Genomic DNA, 25,337 nt, shown 5'->3' with positions numbered 1-25,337 from the left:
GAAAGAAGGCGATTTCCTTTTTCTCGATTGTTATTCGGTGTAATTCGATTGGGACGCGTATATCTATCTGACTTAACAATTATGTATTAGAGGGTTTCAGCATTGCTAAGTAACATTATTTTTTCACAGCAATGTGTTATTGTTGATAAACTAAATGTTTGATAAATTATTTGACCACTGAGACATAAAAAGGTACTATAGACTAGATTTTTTTTACTCCTATATAAAATTTAAGCTTTTATGTCCTTAATGTTCTTCTTAACAACTTCTTAATATGTCCTTAAGAAGATTTTTCAAAATTACAAATTATTTTCGGAGATATAGCTGTTTTAGCGATGCTACATCTAAAATTTAAACTTTAAGTATTTCGTATTTCTCGAAACTATTTTTTTTCGAAACAGTTGATATGATATATTTTATCCAACAAAACAGTTAATGCACGTCATCAATATTTATGACCTCAGCGAGTCGCAATATTGCCTCATCAAATTGGACTTTTGGTTTACAACGTTTGATGATTTATAACCTCTAACTAATATCACTAACGTTTTAAAGAATTTTTAAACATTTGACAACAGGCACCTTGGCTAGTACCCACACAAGTCGAATTTTATAGATTGATTTGGTTACATGTTCCGGCGCATCAGACTGCACTTTGTCTCTTTTTAACTAGGGAAAAGTGAGAAGAAAATATCCGCTCCGAGTTTGAAACGAATTTTGTATTTTTACAAATTGCATTTGGCAGCATGTTCGAAAGATACTGGGTGGCAAAGATCAGACGTACATCAATAATATGAACTTTGATGAAATAATATGAACTTTTTATGATTTGATGAAATAACTTTGATGAGTAGCTTCAAAAGTTTAAAAACAATGGACATTGAACTGAAAAACAATAAAAGTATTGTAAAGCCGAACATAAAATGTAGAACAAAACCGCCCAGGATAGATAAATGTTATTTATAAAGGTGACTTCGTTTGATTTGTCTTGCTATATGAAATTTAGCACTTGTATATATATTAAAAATAGGCCCTATCGATTTGAATCGACTGCCTAAGTTATTATAATTATATTTTAATAGAAAAACCCTTTTCAATTAAATAAGGTAGTTAATATTTTATCAATGTGCTTGATATTTTACAATAAAAAAAAATACCAGCACAAGAAATATTATTCACTTGATTTTATTCACATGGTGTCCGTGATGTCAAAATATGATACTATATAAAGCGAGCAAATGAGGCATCATATTCTTGATTGAACTATGTCACAATTCAAAGAATCTACCACTGTAAATATTACTTTGATATTAAAGAATATGTTGAAGAAATACGGAGCAAAAAACTAATTAAATATTCAAAAATAATCTTTCAACATAATGATATTAAACCCAACACATTGATAAATCTAGGTCTGCTGACCAGGACGACTTGTTAAGTCAGATTACAGATTAACATTTACTTAGTTGAGAATTAAAGGCAACTTTTGAATATCTATTTAATTGTTATTTAACCTTGTTTATCTGGAAAATAGACAATACAAAAAAGTTAATTATATTCAATGAAAATAGTTTTTATTAATAATAATAAAATAATAACTTTTGTTTGGTATAATTGTTATAAAAATGCTTAAGGTTCAAAAATGCTGTCCACTTTTATATATTTTCATCTGCTTAAATAAAAAATCATCAGAAAAAGACTAGCTTTTTTTAGAACTACAAGTAATATCTAAAATTCATCGAGTTACTACATTACATCTACATCTCATCTACATACTATCTATATATTCAATCGAAAATTCGTTTTTCGATTTTCATATACCTCTTAAATGCCAAAATACAAATAATCTAGCTGTTGTTGGCAATATGAAAGTTGTTCGAAACGTTGGTGAAAGGTTATAAGTTTCGTGGATCTTGTGCAAAATATCTTGTTTTAGTGTGTTCTAAAGAACTAAAATTTATTACATTAAGTATGCCAGGATCATAGAGAGAAAAAACCTAATACCAAAACATCCAATAACAGATGTTATTGAAAAAGCCTACGAAAGTAAAAAAGTATGCTCAGCCATGTTCTTAGATGTAGCACAAGCCTTCGATAAGGTTTGGCATGAAGTTCTCGTTCATAAACTAGAGAAAATATTACCAAAACAACACACCGAATTACTAACATCGTACATTACAGACAGAATGTTTAGAGTTAAATAAGAAGAAGCTTACTCTACAATAAAAGAAGCTAAAGCAGGTGTACCACAAGGAAGTGTACTGAGACCAATGCTTTATTTATACTCTACACTTGTGATGTACCACAAATGGAGAATATTGCGATAGCTACATTTGCTGATGATACTGCGATTATAGCTGTCGGAGACAATCAGACCGTACAAGCACCAATAACATTAAGTAATATTATCATTCCATATAGCATCAACGCTAAATGTCTGGAAATGAATCTTGATGCAAAACTTCGCTGGAAGGAACATATAAAGGAAAAAAGAAAAGAACTGGAACTGAAACATAGGAATATATATTGGCTAATTGGAAGAAAATCACAAATATCAGTACATAATAAATTGTTATCATATAAGCAAATAATGAAAGCTATATGGACAGACGGAGTTTAATTATGGGAATGTTCTGCAAAGAGTAACATAAACAAAATACAAATTTTTCAGAACAATGTCCTGAGCAGTATTGTGGCGCATCCAAATACTACAGGACTGACTACCTACATCGACACCCTCAGATACCCACAGTCAGTTAAGAAATCAAGAGAATTGAAAGGGGGCATGACGAAGGAATCCATTCTCATAAGAATATTCAATTTCAACAAACCACCTGATCTTGTGTAGTGTTTTGTCATATCATAGAAAATACAGCTTATATAAACGTTATTTCACCAGAGACTGAGATAGTGTCGATGGGTTCTCCTAGATATTTGCCTAGATTTAAGTCAAATCATCATATATATCATATATCATAAAGACAAATTGTTATTTATTGGTTAGTCGGTACAACGACTAGTAACAATGTAATAATTAAATAATAAAAAAGTATGCTACGGAAATGTGTAAATTCGGTCATACTTTTTAAATTTCTGGAGAAGTAATTGTTTTTCTCACAGTATTGTTCGTGTTTGCATTATTTTGGTATGAAAGTAAGGAAACCATACCCTCCGCATATAAGTCACAACTCATGTTGAATTATGTTACACGCATGGAAAAACGTTCCATGAAGAAATCTCTGTGATGGAACGGAGACATAATGGTCTAATAGAGGTGATCCAAAGCTTATTTCCAGGAAACAATCAACATTACTATTTTTTTTTTCGAATCATTTGGACGCTGTCTACTTTCGGCAATTTGAAATATAAAAGTCATTAAAAAAGAACAATCTCACTTTATTTATTGTTAGTATATAAAATTAATTTTCACCATTTCCGTTAATTTCACCATTTCATAAATCATATTCATTCTTTAACCTAAAATTAATTAGAAATTGACTGATAAAGTGAAGGAAACATTCGATTTTACTTTTTTTATTTCTCAGTGCTATTAAGTAACCGAATCGAGTCAGTAATAAGTCCTCAAATTGAATCAGCGAAATAAAAAAAAACTGCTTCATACAGAAGTCAAAAAATAGTCTCAACTTGGCAGATGAAATAGACTGGTCTACCAATCAATAATAAGGCGTATTTGAGTTAGGGGGGGGGGGATATGCAATTGCACTAGTAAGTAAGTTATTCAGTGATCTGGATCGTGACATCGGAATCAAAAGGATCCGCGAAGTTATCCACGATTTCTCCACAAAACATGAAAGAATATTGCTAAATCACAGCAACATAGATGCAATAAAATAATTAGATAGATGGATAGCGTGTAGAGAATCAAAGTATTGAAACGAACCGAATTACTCGAACTTACATAAAGTGTATGTGTTAACTACTAACTTGTTGTGTAATACCGTTAACTATAGCTTAAGTTAGTCTAGTTTAATTTTAACTTGAAAAAGAGGCACTGATTGTACAAAGCTAATATAATATTTTAAAACTATAATATTGAGACATTCCACAGATAACAACAATAATCATTTTAATAGTTAATTCAAATAATAAGTCAAATAACTATATTAGATAGGACATACTGGAGAATGCTAAACCAGCCTATTAATTTCTACTTCATCGAGTTGGTAGAATTTTTATAAAGAGAAAGTTCCGGTTATGGGAATAAAACGGAATTAAAACAATAATAAATGATGTAATGAATGGCCAACCGAAACTACGCGGCTCCCATAGGAAAAAGACAGTGTTGCCATCAGTGAATTAAAACCTGCATAACGTACAAGGTGTTTCGTGATAAATTCGTACACGATTCATTCTTGCGTATGTCATACAGGATTATAATGCAGCGTTAATTTCTTTTATTTTCATGATTTTAATATTGAATGAAATAATTTAGCTGAAGCTAAAGAAACTCTTGTTTAAGATTCCTGTTAGATTTTGATGGATTTTGGGTTTTTGATACCTTTTTTCTTGCCATCAGGGTTAGCATTAAAGTAAGGAACGTCTAAAATATTCTTCAAGTTCAAGAAATAAACATCCGAAATCTGTACTAGTGGTTTGGCATTAAGAAGATTTATTTATTATTTATTGAAAAAAAATTGTACAGCTCCAATATATATATATATATATATATATATATATATATATATATATATATATATATATATATATATATATATATTATAAATTATTATATTTGCCTAAATAGGCATTTATTGAAAAAAAATTGTACAGCTCCAGAAAAAAATAGTTTATATGACTTTCAACAAGTCCCTAGTCTTGTGAATATCTTCAAACTCTCCGGTTAGTTTACTTTTTGTGTTCGTTTGTGCATTCAGTTTTATGTTAACAATAATGACGGTTTATGTACAATAGTGTTTTTCAATTTGTGTGGCTATCCAGGATGTTCTTTATCATTGATTACAATGCTGTCTCTACTAATCCAGCGAAACTCAACTTGAGAGCTAATATGTGACAGAATAGCCTCACAATAAGTTACCTCAAGTATTTGATAAGCATCAAGTTAAACAAATATTTTAAAACTGCGGCACTATTTTAATAATGAGTATTTTTCATACCGTTACAAAACAAATACTGTTTCAGTTTTCTAATTATACCCATTATAATACTGGTAACATCATTAAATTTGTCTCGATTAATAAATTGTATATTTTATTACTTCAAAAATGTATATATGTTAATAGGTGGCATATTCATTCTTAGCTACTTGATAATTAACACAACATTGACACATATTTTAACATTCTATGACGTTATTTAATTAGCATTAAATTAAGTAGATATTAAAATTACAAAATATTAATTTTGTTATAATCCATTACTTATAATAAAGTTTCTTTTAACCTTACTTTTAAAACATTCTCCGCATTTGTTATTATCATTATTTCTATTGCATATTTATTAAGTCCTTATATGTATTCTGATCATTTAAAAAGTGCACTTATTTAAAACAATTAATACAATATTAATCAAAATAATTTCATCAGTTTCTATAACTTTTTCCTATTTTGGTAACATGACTATACAAATGTCGAAGTAGCGATATTTGTTTAACACTTATGTGTTCGAATGAAGCCATGGTGCATCGATCTGTATGAATAGTAATCAAAAGAAGCTCTGTCTGGTGAGCAGGCTGAAATCCAAATACGCCATAGAAATCTCTTTTAGTCGATTATTGTGGTAATAATTTTCCCTGTTTTTGGCTTTTTCCCATCACATGTAAATGTTTGAAAACAGCTAATTCATCAAATACTAAGCTATCTTGAAGATTCAGTTTTTCGATATATACTAATAATAATATTATGCACCACAAACATATTACAATTGTTATAAAAATTTATTTAAGGTCTCTTTTTGTTATCTAATTTTTCTTTTCGATTTTAAAATATTCCTCAATATCCTCATTTGTTATTAATATTTCTATTGCGTTGAGAACATTCGTATGTAACTTCTTCAAAAACATGAATATAAAACTAATAAAATTTTTACTTGAACTTGGCTTCAAGCCATCATGATGTTCTTTTAACCAACAACGGTATGACTCTTATAACAACACATGCTGACCTTATAAATATTAACTATCGCTTGTCATATGTTTCTGCTTTTGATGTACGGTAATTCAAGTTTTTTTTTGGGGATATACAACAAAAAAATTGTTTACGGCAACTCGTTAAAAAATTAACATTAATTTATTATACATGACAAACTTGTATATTTACATCGTATTATTTGTATTTTTGTCTTTATATATATATATATATATATATATATATATATATATATATATATATATATATATATATATATATAAGTGGTTTAAAAAAGCACAACCTGACAAAAAGAAATTAGAAATAGCTTTAGAGACAAAATGGTATCATTTTTACTAGATGTAGACATTGTTTGAGTCATATTGGCTTGTGAGAGTTCTTTCTAAAAAGTTTAAGTCACATCATCCTACAGCCATCCTAATCCCATGATTTAGGTTCGTGAGTTAGATTCACGTAGAAAGTCAAAGCTGAATCTAAGAAGAAGATGCTCTTAAATGATTATTCTAGAAATATAAATTATTAACTGTTTCGAAGGCTGGAAAAGACATTGACCAAAAGAATAACATGTAAAAAACAGCAACTTTACAGCTTAATACTTTTGATCATATATTAATCACATACGATCATATCGTATGTACCTGATGCCATTAACATACCTGATTAACAATATCGGTTGTAAATCCTTTTAAAATTATCTTATAGGCCTAATATATTAAAACAATAACAGAATAATATAGAATGCAATTGGTAATAAAATATATAATACCAATTATAAATATTTTCTATTAATTATTAATTATATTTGTTTTTCATAGACAGATTTATTTTAATTTCTAACGTAAAATGTTATTATAAGCAAATGCAATGTAATATAATAATTCAAACGATCTATATATGTTTATCGACGTATGTGTACGACCGACTGATATCTGTCATATATCCACCACAACTATCCTTTCAAGCTATGATATAATATTAGCATCGATGTCATTTTCAAAGAAATAATGGGCATATACGTCGACAATTTGCACTATTTCATGGACTGTTGCAATGGTATTTGGTGTAATTCTTGAAAATTGTTACAAATTAAAAATTCACCGACAACAAAAATTAAAGAAAAGTTTTATCGAAATAATAACATCTAAAAAATAATAACTTTGAAGCTTAATACATTTGATCACACTATGTACCTGCTTAATACACAGTAACAATATATATTGTGAATCCTTTAAAATTAATTGATAAGCCTAATATACAAAAAGGGCAACAGAATAATGAAGAATGAAATTGGTAATAAATTACTAAATTAATTTAAAAATGAATTAGCATAAAACAAAATAAATAGACTTGGACTGTATTTCTGATATTGCAATTGTACCTGAAGTCATTAGATTTGGTTACAAATTGAAGATTGGATAAATTGTATGAACTTGGCTGAACAAAACTCTGGCTTCGAAAATAAATCTTTCCATAATAACCTAGGTTTACATTTAGTAAAATATGATTAACTTGTAATGTTTAATGAATTATACAATGATTCATTATGGTTTAATGCCTTTTAAAGGCACGTTATTATTCGTTATCATAACGATATGGTACTAAACCTCCCGGGTACTGATCGGCAGAACACTCCACACCCTCACCTTAGACTACCGCAGGGTTTTTCCGCATATACCTCGCACTTAACTTGAAACGAACCCTTCACCTTCGATTCGGTGCCCGAATCGGAATCCTGACTTTCGTCGCTCAAAGATTCCGATTGATTTGACGAGTTCGCCAGACTGTCCAAAGAGTTGGCCTTGAAGTTTTCCCGCAAGAATTTCCCGCCGATATTCCTCGAACCGTTCTTCCAGCTGACGACGCTCATTTTTTCGGTTTCGCTGTTTGTGTTGATGCCGGCGCGATCACCACGTTGGACAGGTCATGATAGGCGCGCTGGCTATGACCGAGTAACAGTTGTCGAAACAGGATGCCCGTCGATGAGAAGACGTTTGCGGTATCACGGTCGGAAATCGAGTGGTGGATGGAACATCTGAACATCGCGATGGTGTTTAGATGAGCTCTAATAGTTACGGTGACCCACTGGATGACCATCGAACGCCCATAAGCTAGTTACCGGCCGGAATTACGTGTATGAATATTAAGCTTATTATTACGTTTGTAACAGTATCTAATTATATTTTTCCTCTATTATATTATTTTTAGAGAAAGGCTAATATAGATTCAAATTATGAAACGCCAAAGCAACATTGTAACAATACTAGAATAGAAAAATCGACAACAAGATTCCGGTTTGTCGGGTTATGATCCCATAGTAGGCTCGTCTAAGTTTTTTATCTGGGCCAAGCTTCAGCGATGTATAACAGGTGATATCTGCAGAAATACCTCACGGATGTTATGGCTAGTTGCATCTAATGACGAGGAGAACAACAAGTGCCCATCTATTAACACTGTAATTATTTTTTACTCTGTGTGTGCTTATGTCCGAAAAGAAATCATCTAAATTATTTTTATACGTTTTTCGTGAGTGTAATTTTTGCATATTCGAAGGTGTATTAGATGCGGCACTTAGTCATAAAGAATTTTTAAGATATCGTTACATATCTCCTGAAAATGTGGAAAATTTAAGTTTTTAAAATTATTTTACTATATGTTAAAAGGCTATTAGTCATTTGAAACAGGAACAACCTATTATTTTATTGTTCTTATTATTTGTTTTACTTCTTATTATCTTTTATTAAAAAACATATATGGTTTAAAGATATTTACATGTTATATAGCACGACTATCACACTATTCGCATAGGATATTCTAAATCAGACACTGGAAATGAGTGTAACGTCAACTAACGTGATGTGTTTGTACTATAAGGGTTTCCTTTATGTTTAAATAGAATTAGACTGATACTGTTAGCCTACAGTCTTATTACAGTCTATTGTCGCTATTTCTTTCTATTAAAGTAAAATAGTTATTTGAAAATGATTTGAACATGTGAAGTGATTTCAAATGATCTGTTTTAATCTGTACGTCTCATAACTTACATTCAGAGATTTCAAAAAATTTATGTGGTTACTTAAAGTGTATAGGATAATTAATGTATGATACAGAATACGAAAGTTTTGCAAATAATATCTAAGTTCTCCAAAGACTAATAATAAGTTTTATACAAAAAATCTCTGCTCGCCTATATTCTGGGACGTAGCTCAAGTCTCGCATAAGGGACTCCATGTATACACTTCATAAAATGTGACTGAAGTAATGCACCAATCTCTTAAATTCCTACATCTCAGCCAGGATGTTTAGAGTTAAACAAGAAGCTTGTTTAACAATGAAATAAGGTGTACCTCAAGGCAGTATTTTGAGGCATTGTTCTTTACCTGGTCTATACATGTGATATACCACAAATAGAAAATGTTGCTATGACAACATTTACTGTAATAACTAATTTTGTTAATAAACATACAAGTAATTATATAAATAAGGGGACTCAGGAATGAAGAATAAAAGTCAACTAGAGTTAATCAGTGCATATTGAACTCATTTACAACCAAACTACTCATATGTCAATAAATATGAATAATACTATTATACCATACAGTAACAATGCTATGGACCTTGGGACCAATTTTGATATAAAACTTTGTGGGAAGGTGCATATTAAAAAAAAAGAAAAGAACTTGAATCGAAACATAAAAAATGTTATTGGTTATTTGGAAGAAAATATAAATTATCTGTACATAATAAATTGCTGCTGGATAAGCAAATATTAAAACTTATATGAACTTATGGTATTAACATAACACATGTAACGGATAGGGCAAAAGTCCCATCCGTTACATAGGATACATAATCCGTACCATTTGGATTGTGCGCCATCTTGGCTACGTGACGTTTAGAATAGTTCCGCTTTAACCATTGTGTTGTATAGACGAATAAAAGATATTATGGATAAATATACGCAAAGAACGAGCAGAAATAGTGACAATATTTATGGAAAATAGTCGGTTCATTATTGCCACTCAGGGGAGATTACGTCAAAAATATCCTAATCGTCCAGTGCCTCATAAAACCACAATTTATCGTTTACGTGCGAATTTTCGACAGTGCGATACGCCAGCAGACAGGCCTCGTTCTGGACGATAACGGACGTCTCGTAAGGCTGAAAACGTGACTCTGGTGCGCGATAGTGTTGCAGATTCTCCAGAAACATAAATCCGGAAACGTGGTTCCCAGTTACACATTTCTGCGTGTAGTTTAAGGTGAATTTTGAAAACTGATTTGAAAATATTTCCGTACAAAATTCAATTAGTCCAAAAATTGCTACCGAGAGATCCTGATCAGCGGGTTGAGTACAGTAATATAATCCTAAGGCTGTCTGGTAAAATCGAAGATTTTTTGTCTAAATTGTTAATGAGCAATAAAGCCCTTTTTTTCTCAGTGTCCACGTCAATAAACAGAACAGTCGGTTTTGGGGAACACAGAATCCTCAATTAATTCATGAAATATTATTGCATCCACTAAAAACAACTGTATGTTGTGGAATTCATACTGGAAATATCATTGGTCCCTATTTTTTTGAAAATGACCAAGATGTTGCAGTTACTGTTACTGCTGAACGGTACCAAGGTATGATTCGAAATTTTCTTGTGCCTGAAATGGAAGAGCAAGGACTAGATGACATGTGATCTCAGCAAGATGGGCCCATAGCCCACACAGCTCGTTCAACAATTCAATTATTGAATGACATTTTTCCAAGAAGACTTTTCGCGAAGAGACTTTTTGACGATTTAACATGGCCAGCCTGATCTCCGAATTTAAAAGCACCAGACTTTTACTTATGGGTTTTTTTTAAATCAAAAGTTTATGTGAATAAGCCGTAAACGATTCAACGTCTTAAAGACAATATTTGTCACGAAATTGAAGGAATTCAGCCTCATATGTTGTAGGATGTCATTAAATAAAACCGAAATGCCTTAAAAATAAATGCCGATATAATTTTTGAATCATAATGAAAAAGTAAAGAAAATGTAAAGACCAAGTAAACTATTTATGAAAACAAAACTTACTTATCTTTCTTTTGAACAAAGTTATAGGAATTCAAAATGATAGCGGGTATTTTGCCCCGCGTTGTATTTAAAAATAAGGCCCTGAAAAATATTAAATGCAGGTACAATCGGAACAATTACTTTCGGATTCAAGCTGAGCAGAAGAGCAGTCCTCCATAATGAAAATTAAGAAATTCTCAATAAGATGATGATTGATTCCTCTGCATGTTAACTCCAAGTGCTGCAACTCTTAGATAACATTCAACTAGAACGCATATTCAAGAAAACCAAACCGTGTGGTCTTGTGTACTGAAGTATAATAAATGGTAAAAACACTGAGTGCTACAAACTTTAATAAAACAACAGACTAAAAGACTAACCAAGGGCCAATGGGTTTTCTTGGTTAAATACCTAATTTTAGAGGAGAATTCTAAGTTAGTAGGCAATGACTAGTAATTATGTATAATATTAATACGTTTAAAAAAGTTTCAAAAGGTATCATAAATTATAAAAATAAAAATTAATTGTTTTGTTAATTAATTTTTTTATTAATTCTCGATATTCTCTAGACTTTGGTTTAATATTTATATTTGGTCTATCTCTATTGTCTATTGAAAGAGCAAGAAAATGGCGAATCTATGAATTAGTAGCGAAGTAGCACTAATGTCAGAAGCAATTCACGTTATCAGAAGAAATTTAGTAGGAATACCACAGTATTGATAATACTATACCAATTAGAGAAGAAAAATAGGAAAAGACAAGAAAATAACCAAATAAAAGAGAAACATAATTGTTAATAAAAATACTGAAGTATTAGTATAGAATCCTATAGACCAGCTACTGAAAAGAGGGTTGGCAAAATGATTCAAATAATAAATAACAAAAAGTAAAAAATAATTTCCATTATTCTGTGAGCATTTAAAGTGACTTAAAAATTACTACCGTCAAATAAATACTTATCATTGTAGAGTTTTTTACAAAATATAAATGACTAAAAGTACTCTATAATTAAGGTTTGTTAAAACTCAATATTTCTTATATAATTGAGTGGTAAACAATAACTAGATGCATTTACTAAATTGTATGAATTAATAAAATGTTATACCTTTATAACACCAATTACTAGATAGTCATTGAACATATGTTAAATAGTATAAAAATACAACTTGTTTAAAAATTATTTCAAAGGTAATGATGGAAATCTCTTTGAAATTTGATTACTTATTTATAATATAATACATATTTAATTACCTCTTCAGTATTAAATTTAATTGCCTTTGCAGATACTCGAACAGTTACTCAATTTAACAAATTGCAGACGTGCATTCGATTTTTAAGATGCTCAAAATATAAACAATATAATCAAAATAAATTATCCATTGTATCATATATGAAATAATAGCAAATAAATAATGAGAAAGTATTGAAAAAATATAACATCATATGAGAAATTTTATTTCGTCTATAAATTACATATTATAAATAGAAACAGAATAATGGGTATTTCCTTCCAGAAAATACGGTGAAAATCACTCGAAAAGGCGTAAATAAATAAATAAAAACGATACATGTATTAATGGAACTCGTTTATAAATAATCAGAATATTAATAACATTATAATAACAAAACACCGTTCTTACTTATACAAGTCCAATTAAATCGTCTAATTGACTTTAGAAATCAACGCAGTTTTTATTTAAATTAATGCATAAAAGCTCGTCAGCAATTAAAACTTGTATTTTGTATGCAAATTAGTTGGGAAAATGCCACATAATTAATTTTTAGAAATTCTATTTCTTACATAGTCTGACTATTTACTTAATTTAGTGTTGCACGTCATGAAGATGACTTGATGAAAGCCGTAAATAATACCTTTACAAGTACTGTCGCAACTTATAATTTAGGTGGTCATAATCTCATGATGTTTAAATGATTTAGGAAGACTCTTCATTAGAAAAGAGCATGCAACATTCAGAAAGTAGTTCATCGCAGTTGAGAAGTACATACAGGCACATAAAATATTATTATTATTATTACTTAACCCCTTCATTTCTATGATATATTTTCATTATTTTTTGTTTATATTTGGTGATTGACTTGAACAAAGTATTCTATGATGATATTCATTTGCTATTAAAACTAACACTAATATCCTGTCATTTTTTTGCATATTCCTTTTCATATTTGCAAGTACTGTAGTTTTCTCTAATTTTTTCTCTTTCTCTCTGATTTGCTGTGCTATAAAGATAAAAATGGACAATATTTACAATTTTTTTTATTATGTAAGCTGTTTACACGACGTTACATTTTGTCGATTTCAGGTAACATTGTGTCAAAGTAACTGTAACGTTTTTATTTTTTAATTACTTAATTCTTTCTCCCCAATGCCTAAAAACGATTTTATAATATTTCAATAAAACAGTTTTTTTTTCTTTTTTCTGCTTCTTGATTCTTGAAATGGATAAAATAGAAAAAAGAGACGGAAATAAAAATATTTTTATTGGGAGATAAGTTACTGAAAGATCTATTTTTATATACACTTATTTCTTGCTAATTACCTACTTATACAATTGTAAAAAATGCTATTGTTAAGTTGAACAGATCTTTTTTATTCTTTAATGAAATATTCGATTTCATCAGTCACATCATCAATAACAGTCAATCATAATCAGTATCAATCATAAAATTATATCATAAACAGGCTAATATGTTAGTGCCAGATGTAAATGTGAAAATAAAAAGTGTACAAATTTTAAGAATAATTGCTTGTGTAATAATTTAGTATTAATAATTAATTATTTTTCCTAGATAACCTATACGTATTTTTTAATTTATGAGCATTAATCACTTAAATTTTCAACTTTTATCATATAAATTAGAATTTCTTATAGGGGATTTTGCTGTTATCATTGATTCCTATCATCAGTTATTTTAAACTGGTTTTCAACTAAAATATTTTAACCTATAAATATATTAAACTTAAGATATAAAATATTCATGGTTTTGCAAGAAAATTTATCTTAAATTCATCTTGAGAAATTTTTTAGAAATTCGACTTGATTCCTCCTAAACAGTAGTTAGATTTTCGATTGTTTTTTTTCTGTGGAAAATGTATACTTGAATTTTTTATTTTTTCCGAAATAATTCCGATTATGACCGGTCAGCATTGTTGATCTTAATATTATTGAGTTCCCTGTTGTAAAGTCTTTATAATCTTGTAAATATGTTTTCGCTTTGAAATAATGTTAAATCGACCTACAAAGTGTTTTTGCCTTGCAATTTTTAACTCCATTTTTGACATTCATTAGTGTTACAGTTTGGTCTGGATAAATCTGCTCTAGAAGCCTATCAAATACTTTTAGAGACTTATGATAATGCTGCTTCGTCATATTCCAATTGTCGGTTTTGGTTTCAGCGATTTTCTGAAAGTAGCTGTTTCCATATCGCTGGCAAATAACGGCTTAGAGGATTAAGAGTTCGACGACAATGGATTATATTGACAATGAGTGAAAAGTGTATCTACTACGACGATCCCAAACGTCATAGATTAATCCAGAAAATTCATTTATATCGACATCGCGGCGTTATATTTGCGGCTATAAAGCCTTGCTCTGCATCTGGTGGGATATATCTGCAAGGTCTAATGTAGTTAAGAGACCAAAACCGAATAAAAGTCCAGCTACCAACGGCCTCCAGATATCAGGACACCATTTGAATAAAGTGAACGACACGACATATTGTGACAAAAAAAAACAATAGCGTGTAATCAACATAAAATCATTCTCCAGAGTGGCACACGATGCAAGAATGAAGTGAAGATTACACTATTACAGCTCGAGTGGAAAGTTCTTCTGCATTCTCACCAGAGAGTGTGTTTTCTGATACGATAATAACTTGTTCAGATTAACGCAGCATTGGCTCACATACAGTTACGAAATGCTGAAGAAATGGGATGATGATTCGATCACTGCCAAATCAACATAGGTCTTTGGACATTGTATTGCCATTTTGCGAGAAAGATGATAAAAAGTTGTGGAAAATCATGGAACATATTTTGAATGATATACATTGTTACTAATAAATGCATCTTCTTAAATGAAACAAAAAATATTAGAAAAGCAGGTCAATTGAAAAGTCCCTGGTCTACCATAGTAAAACACATTTTTTGGCAATTTTTTTTTATTCAACATAATTCCCTTCCCATTTTCGTAGTATGATTTGCCCTTTTCTTCAAAATAGGCCTCAGTTTCGGCGATCATCTCTTCAGTCGACGAAAATTTCTTTATAGCGAGCATTCTTTTGATATCTGAGAACAGGAAATAGCCGCTGGGGGCCAGATCTGTAGAATACGGTGGATGAGGAAGCAATTCGAAGTCCAATTTATGGATTTTTGACACGGTGCATTGTCTTGATAAAGCAGCACTTTCTTTTTCTTCAAATGCGGCCGTTTTTCGGCAATTTCGTCCTTCAAACGGTCCAATAACGCTATGTAATAGTCGCTGTTGATGGTCTTTCCTTTTTTAAGGTAGCCAGGGAACATTATTCCATGCGCATCCGACAATACAGACGCCATAACCATGCCAGCCGACTGTTGCGTTTTCCCACGCTTTGGAGCGGGTTCATCGTGTGCAGTCCACTCGGATGACTGTCGATTGGACTTCGGAGTGAAATGATGGAGTCATGTTTCGTCCATTGTGACATATCGACGCAAAAACTCGGGTTTATTACGCTTGATCATCTTCAAACACTGCTACGAATCACGACGAGTTGACGTTGTTTTTGGTCAAAAGTGAGCTCGCGCGGCACCCACTTTTCCCAGAGCTTTCTCATACTCAAATATTCGTGAATGATATGATGTATATGTTCAGTTAATATCTTTAGAGAGTCTGCTATTTCATTCAGTTTCAATATACTGTCATCCAAAATCATTTTGTCGATTTTTTTAATGCTCTGGTCTGTAACAACCACTTTTATACCGCTTTTGAGCTCCACTGCATTCACAGCCTTCGGTGCTCATTTCACCACGTCTAAACTTAGCATACCAATCCTTGAAGGTTGATTTTCCCGGGGCAGTATCCGGAAAAGCCAAGTTTTTGCTTCAACTGTATTTTTTCCCTTCAAAAAATAATATTTTATCAACACGCGAAATTCCTTTTTATCTATTTTTTCACAATAACAGAAGTTGCTTTACTCAAAATGCTATAATTAACAAACTAATGATCCGACAGATGCCAAATTCATACACGCATCCTGTGAGGGCTAGGGCTAACTAAAAAAAATATGCATTTAATTCTTGTAGCGCCATTTATGTGTCAGGCCGGAGACTTTTCAATTGACCTGTTATTTTGAATGATATATATTGTTATCAATAAAAGTATTTTTTTTAATGAAAAAAAAAAGAATATATGCAAATAGCTAATATTAGTTTTCAAACTCTCATACTAATATACTGTAACCGTACAATTATATCAATTTATCTTGAATATATATAGCAATTATTCAAATTAGAACAAAATTCGAATGTACCAGTTACACTGGCCTAACACCTAATATTAGACGAATATAATACGTCATATTATCATGCCGAAAGGCGAGAGGTTGAACTTTTATATCCGCTGCGTCACTCAATCAATTAAAAATAATAAGATACAAGAACTAGACTGTGAAATATGTTATGTTCGTAATGGTTTGCTTAGTCTTGAATTAATCGAAGTAATTGTATTAGGGTTTATTTAAATAATCCTCCCATCTATCAACAATCGTTAAGCGTTTACACCAGAAAACCATAACCAATTAACTCATTTTCGGTAACTAATCATTTTATTTTGTAACTGCAACATTTTCAACGTCAACGAGATGTTTCCAATTTTATGACAATTTTGTAACTATTTTATAACAGACATAAAATTTCATTTTACTATTTCGGTCCTGAAGAGAAAGTCTAGTTTATGTTCCTAATCGGAGATGATATTCTAAAGAACTTTCCTAAAGTTCAACCAGTGATTAGTAATAATCGTAATAAGTGTAACGTCGGGGTGTTAAAGATTTCATTTCGCACATCTGTTGCATGGCGAATCAGATTTTTCGTTTCTAATGATGCTTAAAATTAGGTAGCGCAATATATAAAATTGACGACAACAAGTAATTTTTATTTCTATGGTTGTTTGTCGAATCTCTCTCGTTAAGAAAAACATACATCGGATGCGGGTGCGTACGTTTTTGGTCGTACGTGCTCGGACGCGCACGCGGCAAATGGATTTCTGTTTCTACCTATCCTGTTAATTTCTGCTGAATATTCAATCACATTTTTTTAACTTTGTTTCTAAACTAGGTGTAAATATTATTCATTGAGTAACTAACAAATTTTATGTTATAAGAAATATGAAATAAGTCTCATTAGCCAAATCATATAATTTTAATTAGTAAATATATAGGAATTTTTAACGCATTGCCTGAAAGGTTTCGGGCCTAACACATAGATGGCACTTTTATTGAATTCGCCGCTTTTTCAGTTGGTACTAACCTTCAGAAGAAAGCCAAGAGTGATACTGCTTTTCTTATTTTTAAAACAATGGATCAAAAACAATATCGTGTTTTAATTTTACATCGCTTTTTGATGGGAAAGAATCCCGTTTAAGCGAAGCAATGGCTTGAATAGTCTTATACGGCTTCCGCTCCATTAGAAACAACAATAAAAGCTCTGTTCAAAGTGGGTGCCATGTTTGATGACTGTTGACCGAAAACAAGAACGTGTTGATGATTCGGAGCAGTGTTTGGCCATATTTAAAGGTAACAAACCTGTATTTTTGTTGATATGTGACAATAGATGAGAAATAGATCCATCACTTCACACCGGAATCGAAACAGTCGTCATCTAAGTGGATAGCAACTAGTGACAGGCCTATTTTGTGGTGGAGTATCACTGGAATGATCGTGTGGCTCTTGATGGACATTACGTTGATGAATAAATTATATATTTAACATATATTATATATTTAAATTTTTATTTATGAAACTTTTTCTTTTGATTGATATAGGAAATGGTGCGGACAAGGAGGCGCCATGAATTTTTTGCGTCTTCGTGCGAACTTCTGATAAGCACCTTTTTTTGAGCGAATAGTATGATTACGTTAAAATTAAAATCCGTTAAGTTTTCATCCTTGTTACTCCTTTGACATTTTATATGAGTTAAATAAAGTCAATAATTTGATGATTTAACGTAAATAATCGCAACAGAATTGACATTGTTAACTATTTATGGATTAGTTACGGAAAATTATTTAAAGAACAGTGTTAAAGTTATAAAACATGTATTATAAATTATTAGAAAACTTTGTTGTAAAAGACAGAAATGGCAGTAAGATTTCTTATGACTTTTTTGCTAATCCATTCTTGACCATAAGTAATCTTTAACCTTTAACAAGACTTACAAATGGTTCATCTCTCTCTCAAATTAGCAAGAAATATTAGTAAAGTCATATATTGGATTGATGCAGGCAGATGTCTACTAATGGCACATTCCTAAATTAATAGTTCTAAAAAAATCATTTTATAGTTCATAATTTCATAAATCGCAACATCAAAATCTATATTCAGTCTTCATTTGTTGTTAATATTACAAAAATAGGACACTGCACCGCAGTTAATTTTTTTGAACTGTATATTAAAAGACAACTTATCATATTTCGGCAAAAACTGAATTTCGATTAAATTTTTCATTGTGAACCTATTTGTTATTCCTCTTATTTAGCAGACCTTGTCCCTATCGATCACAACTTATTCCGATTGACGCTATACGAGCTGGACAAGTGTTTGTATTTTTGTGTAAATATTCAACTCTTGAATATCCAAAACGGTGAAGTTATCGCAATGTGGAATTTAAAATACTACTGGAATTATGGGAAACAGAACCTAACAACGAAAAGTATTTTGAAAAATAAATTATTTATAAATAAAAAGGTAATAAATTAAAGATTTTTTAAAATTTACAACTAAAAAACAATAATTAATTCAGAATCTCGAATAAACCCATAAACTTGGAAATAATTTATATGAGATTAATATATTTAGATGATATAACTAGTGTTGGGAACAATCGACTGATATCGACTATCGACTGTTCAGTAATTGATTACTTTTTACCATCGACTATTTCAGTCGCTATTTTTGGACTGTTTTTACTAGTAACTGTTTTCAGTCGACTGTTTTCAGTCGCTATTTTTGGATCGACTGTTTTTATTAATATTTACTATCGACTGTTTCAGTCGTTTACTTTTAGTTACTATTTTCGGTTCTACTAGTTCATTCGACTGTGGCCTTCCGTCCTAGCCACGACCTTGAAAGTAATGCGCCGAATTTATGCTTGTATAGATTTATATGTAGTTTTATGTTTTTTTTTGTAGTTTGCTTGTGAATAACTATATATTGTAAATTAATATAGCAGCATTTTGGAACGCTAGTTTTCGAGGGCAAAAAATTAAATTGTAAATGGTAAATAGTAAGATACTTTTGACTGGCATAACAGGTAATACTTTGGACTGGTATAATAGGTAATAGTTTTTTGATAAACTTTCACGATTTTTGTCCAAGCCTCTTGTTTGTCGAAACTTTTTTGCTAAAATCTTGAAAACTAAAATTAGGTTCTAAGGGTTTCAGAAATTGCATAGATCCAAAAGATTTGAAGAGTTTTTTACAGTAGCAGTTGTTAAATTTCTTTTAAAAATATTAACAATAAAGAGGTGAATAAAGTATATTAAATATTTGTAATAAATACATTTTCTGATAGGAAATCTCTACTTTCATATTTTGTTGGCTATTAAGAAGAGCATCACAGTTTGTACGGAATGAATATATATATATATATATACATCTCTGTCTCGCTTATACTACCATTGGAGAATATAAAGACATTTAAAATTAACTGCTCCAAGCATTTATCTCCGTCCTTTCCTATCTCACATTTTAACAGACAAGAATTCGTACATCTTTGTCTGACATCACGATCGGAAAAAAACAGTCGAACCGTGCATTTGAAAATAGTAATTACTATTTTCAGTCGCTATTTTTTTGACTATCGACTGTTTCGACTGTCTTGCGACTATCGACTGTTTCGACTGTTTTCAGTCGATAGATCCCAACGTTAGATATAACACCATCGACGAGCGATTCTATTACGTTAATTCATAGAAATAAATCCGTAAATGTATTCTGATAATAGTAAACATACTAAAAATAATTTCACTCACATTCGACGGCAATTATAACTTTGGAGTTAGAGTTTATTAGATGTATTATTTGTATGTCGGTCTATAAATTAATTTTAAACGATTCACTACAGATGGTGTTACTGTCTATTAAATGATATTGGGTAGATTTGTAAACAACTTTATGTTGAAGCACGCACGGTATATACAAAAATATTTTCAGTGTGTTGAAAATATCTGAATTTGTACCGAGTAAATCGCATTTGTCGGAATTTTTCCTTTTTACTTCAATTTTCCGCTGAAGCTGAATGAAGCGCTGAAGATCATTGAATACCGTGTGAGGCTTATGACAAAAGACTATTTCAATGCGATGCTCTACATCTGTTATACACGATAGTATACATTTGACTACCTCCTTTGATTTGGTACTAAAAATATTCCATTATTTGAGCAGTGTGATGTTAACGTCTATGTTATCATAATTTCTAATTGTTAAAATGTCATTAAACCCGTAATCATGGGAAAGAATGGGCTTGGTTAAATGCATAAAAATTAGAAACTTAAGTCCCATTTTTTTTCTTCGATTGTCATGCTCTTAAGTCCTTTCTGGCAGGTAAATTATTTAAGTACTGTCAGTCATTTGCTTGAGTAGTTACTAGAGCGCTGTGTAAAAATACTGATGAAAAAATGAGATGAAAAAAGTTGAGACAATATAATTACATAAATTCAATAATTATAGAAAAATTCTGCGGTAATAAAACACTACTACCATATTCTTAAATAAAGAAATCAATAATGAAAGATCCTAACGAACTAAACATAAGCTCATCCACTTACCTTTCTATATTCCGCGCAGAATCTGCTAACCATCTCCGACACTTGTTGTGCCCTAGGGGTATGCAAACTGATCTTTCCTTGAGGTCCATCCAAGCTCACGGTGGTAGGTCGCGGAGCCGTACAGGCCGCAATCTCGTTCAAAGCAAAGGACTTAATCACCTGAAGCTGGGTTGGTTCGCGCTTAACGAGATGGACGCCCCAGTGCGATACTGCCACTAGCTGGACCTCAGAGAGCTGATGAATCACATACAATATTAGTGATGATTGGAGTGATGATTATTTCGTGATTTTGGGTACCTGAGCTGCGCCAGAAACTGGAAACAGTCGAGCGAAATACAAAGGCCACGTCCTCGCGAGCTCGATGACGTTCCTCTTGATGTTGGCTCGATGGGAGCTGGTGAAATTCTCCGCGGTCACTCCGTATCCAGAGAGCATATTAACACCGGCGCGTTTCTCGCTAGCTGTCAGTCTTATACAGGGCGTGACTCCGTAAACGTCAGCGGCGATTTGACAGAAAATCAGATGCAGTGCATTAAGAGGACCTGCAAAATAAAACCCCATCAGAAATTTTGAAATAAATTAATTATAATAAAAGAAAATATACGACATTTTGAAGAAATTAAATTCGAGATAGAAATCAGAAGATATTCAGGCTAGGGCTGTGAATAGTATAACTAAGAACGACACCATCAAAGTAGCCAGTTTACATAGCCCATCAAAACACAGTATCCAATTAGATATAAACACTCTATTAATATTATGGGAAATCGATTTAATATAGGTGGTGACTACAATAATAAACATACAGATAGAGGATAGAAACTAATTGCAATCAAGTGTAGAAAATTGTTAAAGGCAAGTTCACAGACCTGCTGGATTTCCACATGAATTAAAAGATTTCAAACAATTATATGCAAATTGAAGATAACTTAGAACTAAAATCTTCAAGATCCTTTTACATCCTTTATACATCCTTTAGTACATTCTTTTAAAGCCAAGTAATTGCTATCTGTTTAAAAGAAGAAGAAGAGTTTAAAAGAAACTTGAGAGACTGGGTATAGACTGAATAAAAACTAGATTTTCAGGTAATCATATAAGATCAAGGATATTCCGCACTCAGCGTTGCAAAATACCTCAGAAATCAGACGGAAGCTAAACAGTAATAACTACTATAAAGAAATCCTAGAAATAGTTCCGAACCTAGTTCATTAGCTGAATAATCGACATCCCAACTGATACATTTAATTAAACAACTAAATAATGTTACCATGAGTGAATTGCTCCGTGGACTTGCTAGTTATACTAGTGCTGAATACTCAGCTATGAAGGGCTACCAAAAACTTAAAAGGACCTACCATGTCAAATCAAAGTGCTCCAATAAAAATAATGATGCGAGCTGGACTACAGAAAATCAGTAGAAGGCTACAAAACTTCAGACCATCTTCAGAGAATCTTTCAACTCTATACAGTGTATGAAGTTCAATCATTACCTTTTGCCATTGGGCAGGAAATGTCACTTGGCAAAATGATATTAGAGCAAAAAGACTCCTAGTTTCGACCTTATTACCAGGAAAATATTAAAGAAGCTTCCAAGAAAATAACTAATTAAGATTCATAAGCCTAATAAGTTCTTAATTTAGACTGCAATATGTATCAGAGTCGTACCGAGCAATTTCACTATTGCCACTAATGCCAAAATAATATTTAAGAAAAAGAAAAAATATTTAAAATCTTATATGAGAATAAAATCAACCATTGAAGAAAATTAACTTATAGCGGATCATCAACTGGATTACGGAAAACAATATTTCACTATTGATCTGTTTCACAGAATTACCAAGGCCATAAAAAAATTACTAGGAGAAAATGAAGTTTGTTCTGCAATATTTTTAGATGTTCAAGCTTTCGATAAAGTTTGAAATTAGGGTTTAAAGTATAAGATTAAAATCCCTGATCGATATTCAAAAATTTTGGGGTCAACAATAAGATGCCCATTCTGACTTGAGGAAAATACAAGCAGGTGTGCCTCAAGGAAGTGTATTGGGATCAATGCTTCATTTGCTGTACACTAGGGCCTTGGCTATATTTAATGGAAAGCCTAGGCATTGAAGAAAACATTAAAACAACTGAAGAGTTACAAGTAGCTATTGTCGAAATATAATGTTGGATAGAAAAATGGCGCAAAAAAAGTTTCACCAACAATAAATCAAGCATATTCCAGTATATATGATTCAGCAAGTAATCCTATGATGATAAATTCAGGCGGAAGCCACATGTTAAGAAAACATGCGAAGAAGTGAAACCTAATTACAAAAAATGTACTGGTTATTGGGTTATTGGGTTTTAATCCAGCATCAGTATATAACAAGGTTTTGCTTTACCAACAACCTTTGAATACTGTGTCAACTTATAGTGTTCAACTCTGGGGTTGTACCAGCTAAAACAATATAAATATCCCACAAAAATTCCAAAACAAGGGACCGTGAGGTATTGTTGATGCTTCACGATGTATTCATAATGACGATCTGTGTAAGGACTTGAAGGTAGGAACCATCAATAACGTTATCAAGGACTATGGTCAATCACATGGATCGAGGCTCCATCAGTACATAAATGTTGATGTTTTCCAGCCCCTAAATGATGGTAGCTTACTCAGAAGATTAAAAAAAGTAAAACTGTTTGATCTAATTCACTGAAGTTATAAGTAAAACTCACATTAAAAGCAGTGGCATAGATGTTAAGCCCAAAGTGTCTATCTTCTCTAGCAAATTTGGATTAAAAAAATAACTTGTTAGTATTAATTTACTAGATTTCTATAATAAACAACTAAAAAAATAAATATCACACATAATTACCAAGAGGTTCCGATGGAGAGAAATACTCCTTCCTCACCCTTAACAACCAGGATACTCTGTTGTAAGTTACGTAGGCCGATGATCCCAGCGGTAGAAGCCTACTGGGACTGGTGGGTGATCTCGGCTCTTCAATTTCATCGTCAACCGGTTGAATGTTGACCGGCGATTTCGATGGAGGAGTCTTGATCGGTCTCATGAATTCGGGCCATTCTTGCACTGAAAATAAACGGCGGTTAGTGGAGGAGGAGCGGTCACAGGATCGTGCTATAACGAACAGTACCTTCGTGACGGTCAGTCTTGTCAGTCATGGCCGTCGATGCCAAGGAATGCTTCTTTTCCCTCTCCAAGGCGCTCTTGTTCAGCTGGTGCGTTCGAAATGTGGGTCTTTCTGCCGGTTCGATGCTTTGGTTCTTGGGTTTGTCGTATTTTCGTTCGTCTCTTTCCCACCTGCGACGTAAAATAAGGATATTATTCGCGACTCATTGAGTAAGAGCCATCGATACCGATTCGATCGTTGCATAAAACAAAATACCGGGACACTTCGATGGGTAGTCGCTAACGAATTAACGTGTAAACAAATGAAAATCGCTCTGGTAAAGACGCAATTGTTAGAGTTTACGCACGGATATTACGCGAGCACAACATCAAGAAGCGGCAAGACAAAATGATATCAATGTTTTGTGCCAATAAACATTTCGATAATACCTTGTACGGGATTCTTACATCACCGCCTTTACCTGGTAATGTATATTTTGCAATAACATAGTGAAACCGTATCAATTTTTTAAATACTTTTCCTTTCTCTCGTATCTTGAATGAACTAGGAAGATTGGTATGGTTGCGCAATTAAGCGATAGAATAAATTGACAATAGTATTTTGTCCGTAGATCATATCTTCGCAACAGTCTTCCTGATAATTTTGAATAAATAAAAGCAATTATTTTAATTCGTGTGTAACAGCGGTTTGTATTTACTAAAATAATATATATCTTGTAGATATAATTATATTCAACGCTTTTATCAGCATTCCTCATTTTTATTTATATTTTAATTTATTTTATTCAATAACGAGTTCAAAAAAATAATTGAATATTAAGCGATTAAATTATAATTTTTTTATCTTGATTTCACTAATCATAACTATTCATTAGTACCGATATTTGCAAAAGCTCTAACTATCTTAAGAGGGAAAATAGATGTAGAGGCTTACAACAATTCTTTTTTTTTGCTCCCTAAATCGATAGAACAACTATTGAAGAATATAGTTTGAAA

At 31.7% G+C, this 25,337-nt stretch overlaps 1 protein-coding gene across 5 annotated transcripts in view; it reads right to left on the bottom strand.

Moving 5' to 3' along the window:
* The window catches only part of Myo10A (unconventional myosin 10A), a 194,019-nt gene that overhangs the window by 39,226 nt on the left and 129,456 nt on the right, over positions 1-25,337 (bottom strand). For all 5 annotated transcript variants that reach the window (XM_076417412.1, XM_076417448.1, XM_076417438.1 and 2 more), the window contains 4 exons: positions 24,346-24,512; positions 24,066-24,281; positions 21,508-21,752; positions 21,211-21,444 (listed from right to left, as the gene is read on the bottom strand). In XM_076417412.1, coding sequence (XP_076273527.1) covers positions 21,211-21,444; positions 21,508-21,752; positions 24,066-24,281; positions 24,346-24,512 — 862 coding nt within the window. The remainder of the gene's footprint in view (positions 1-21,210; positions 21,445-21,507; positions 21,753-24,065; positions 24,282-24,345; positions 24,513-25,337) is intronic.

The sequence above is a fragment of the Rhynchophorus ferrugineus genome, unplaced genomic scaffold (genome assembly GCF_030347505.1).
Source record: "Rhynchophorus ferrugineus isolate W39M unplaced genomic scaffold, kcgeb_rfMv2 rfM1, whole genome shotgun sequence".
Taxonomy (NCBI): Eukaryota; Metazoa; Arthropoda; class Insecta; order Coleoptera; family Curculionidae; genus Rhynchophorus; species Rhynchophorus ferrugineus.
This window is presented reverse-complemented; position numbering and strand designations above follow the sequence as displayed.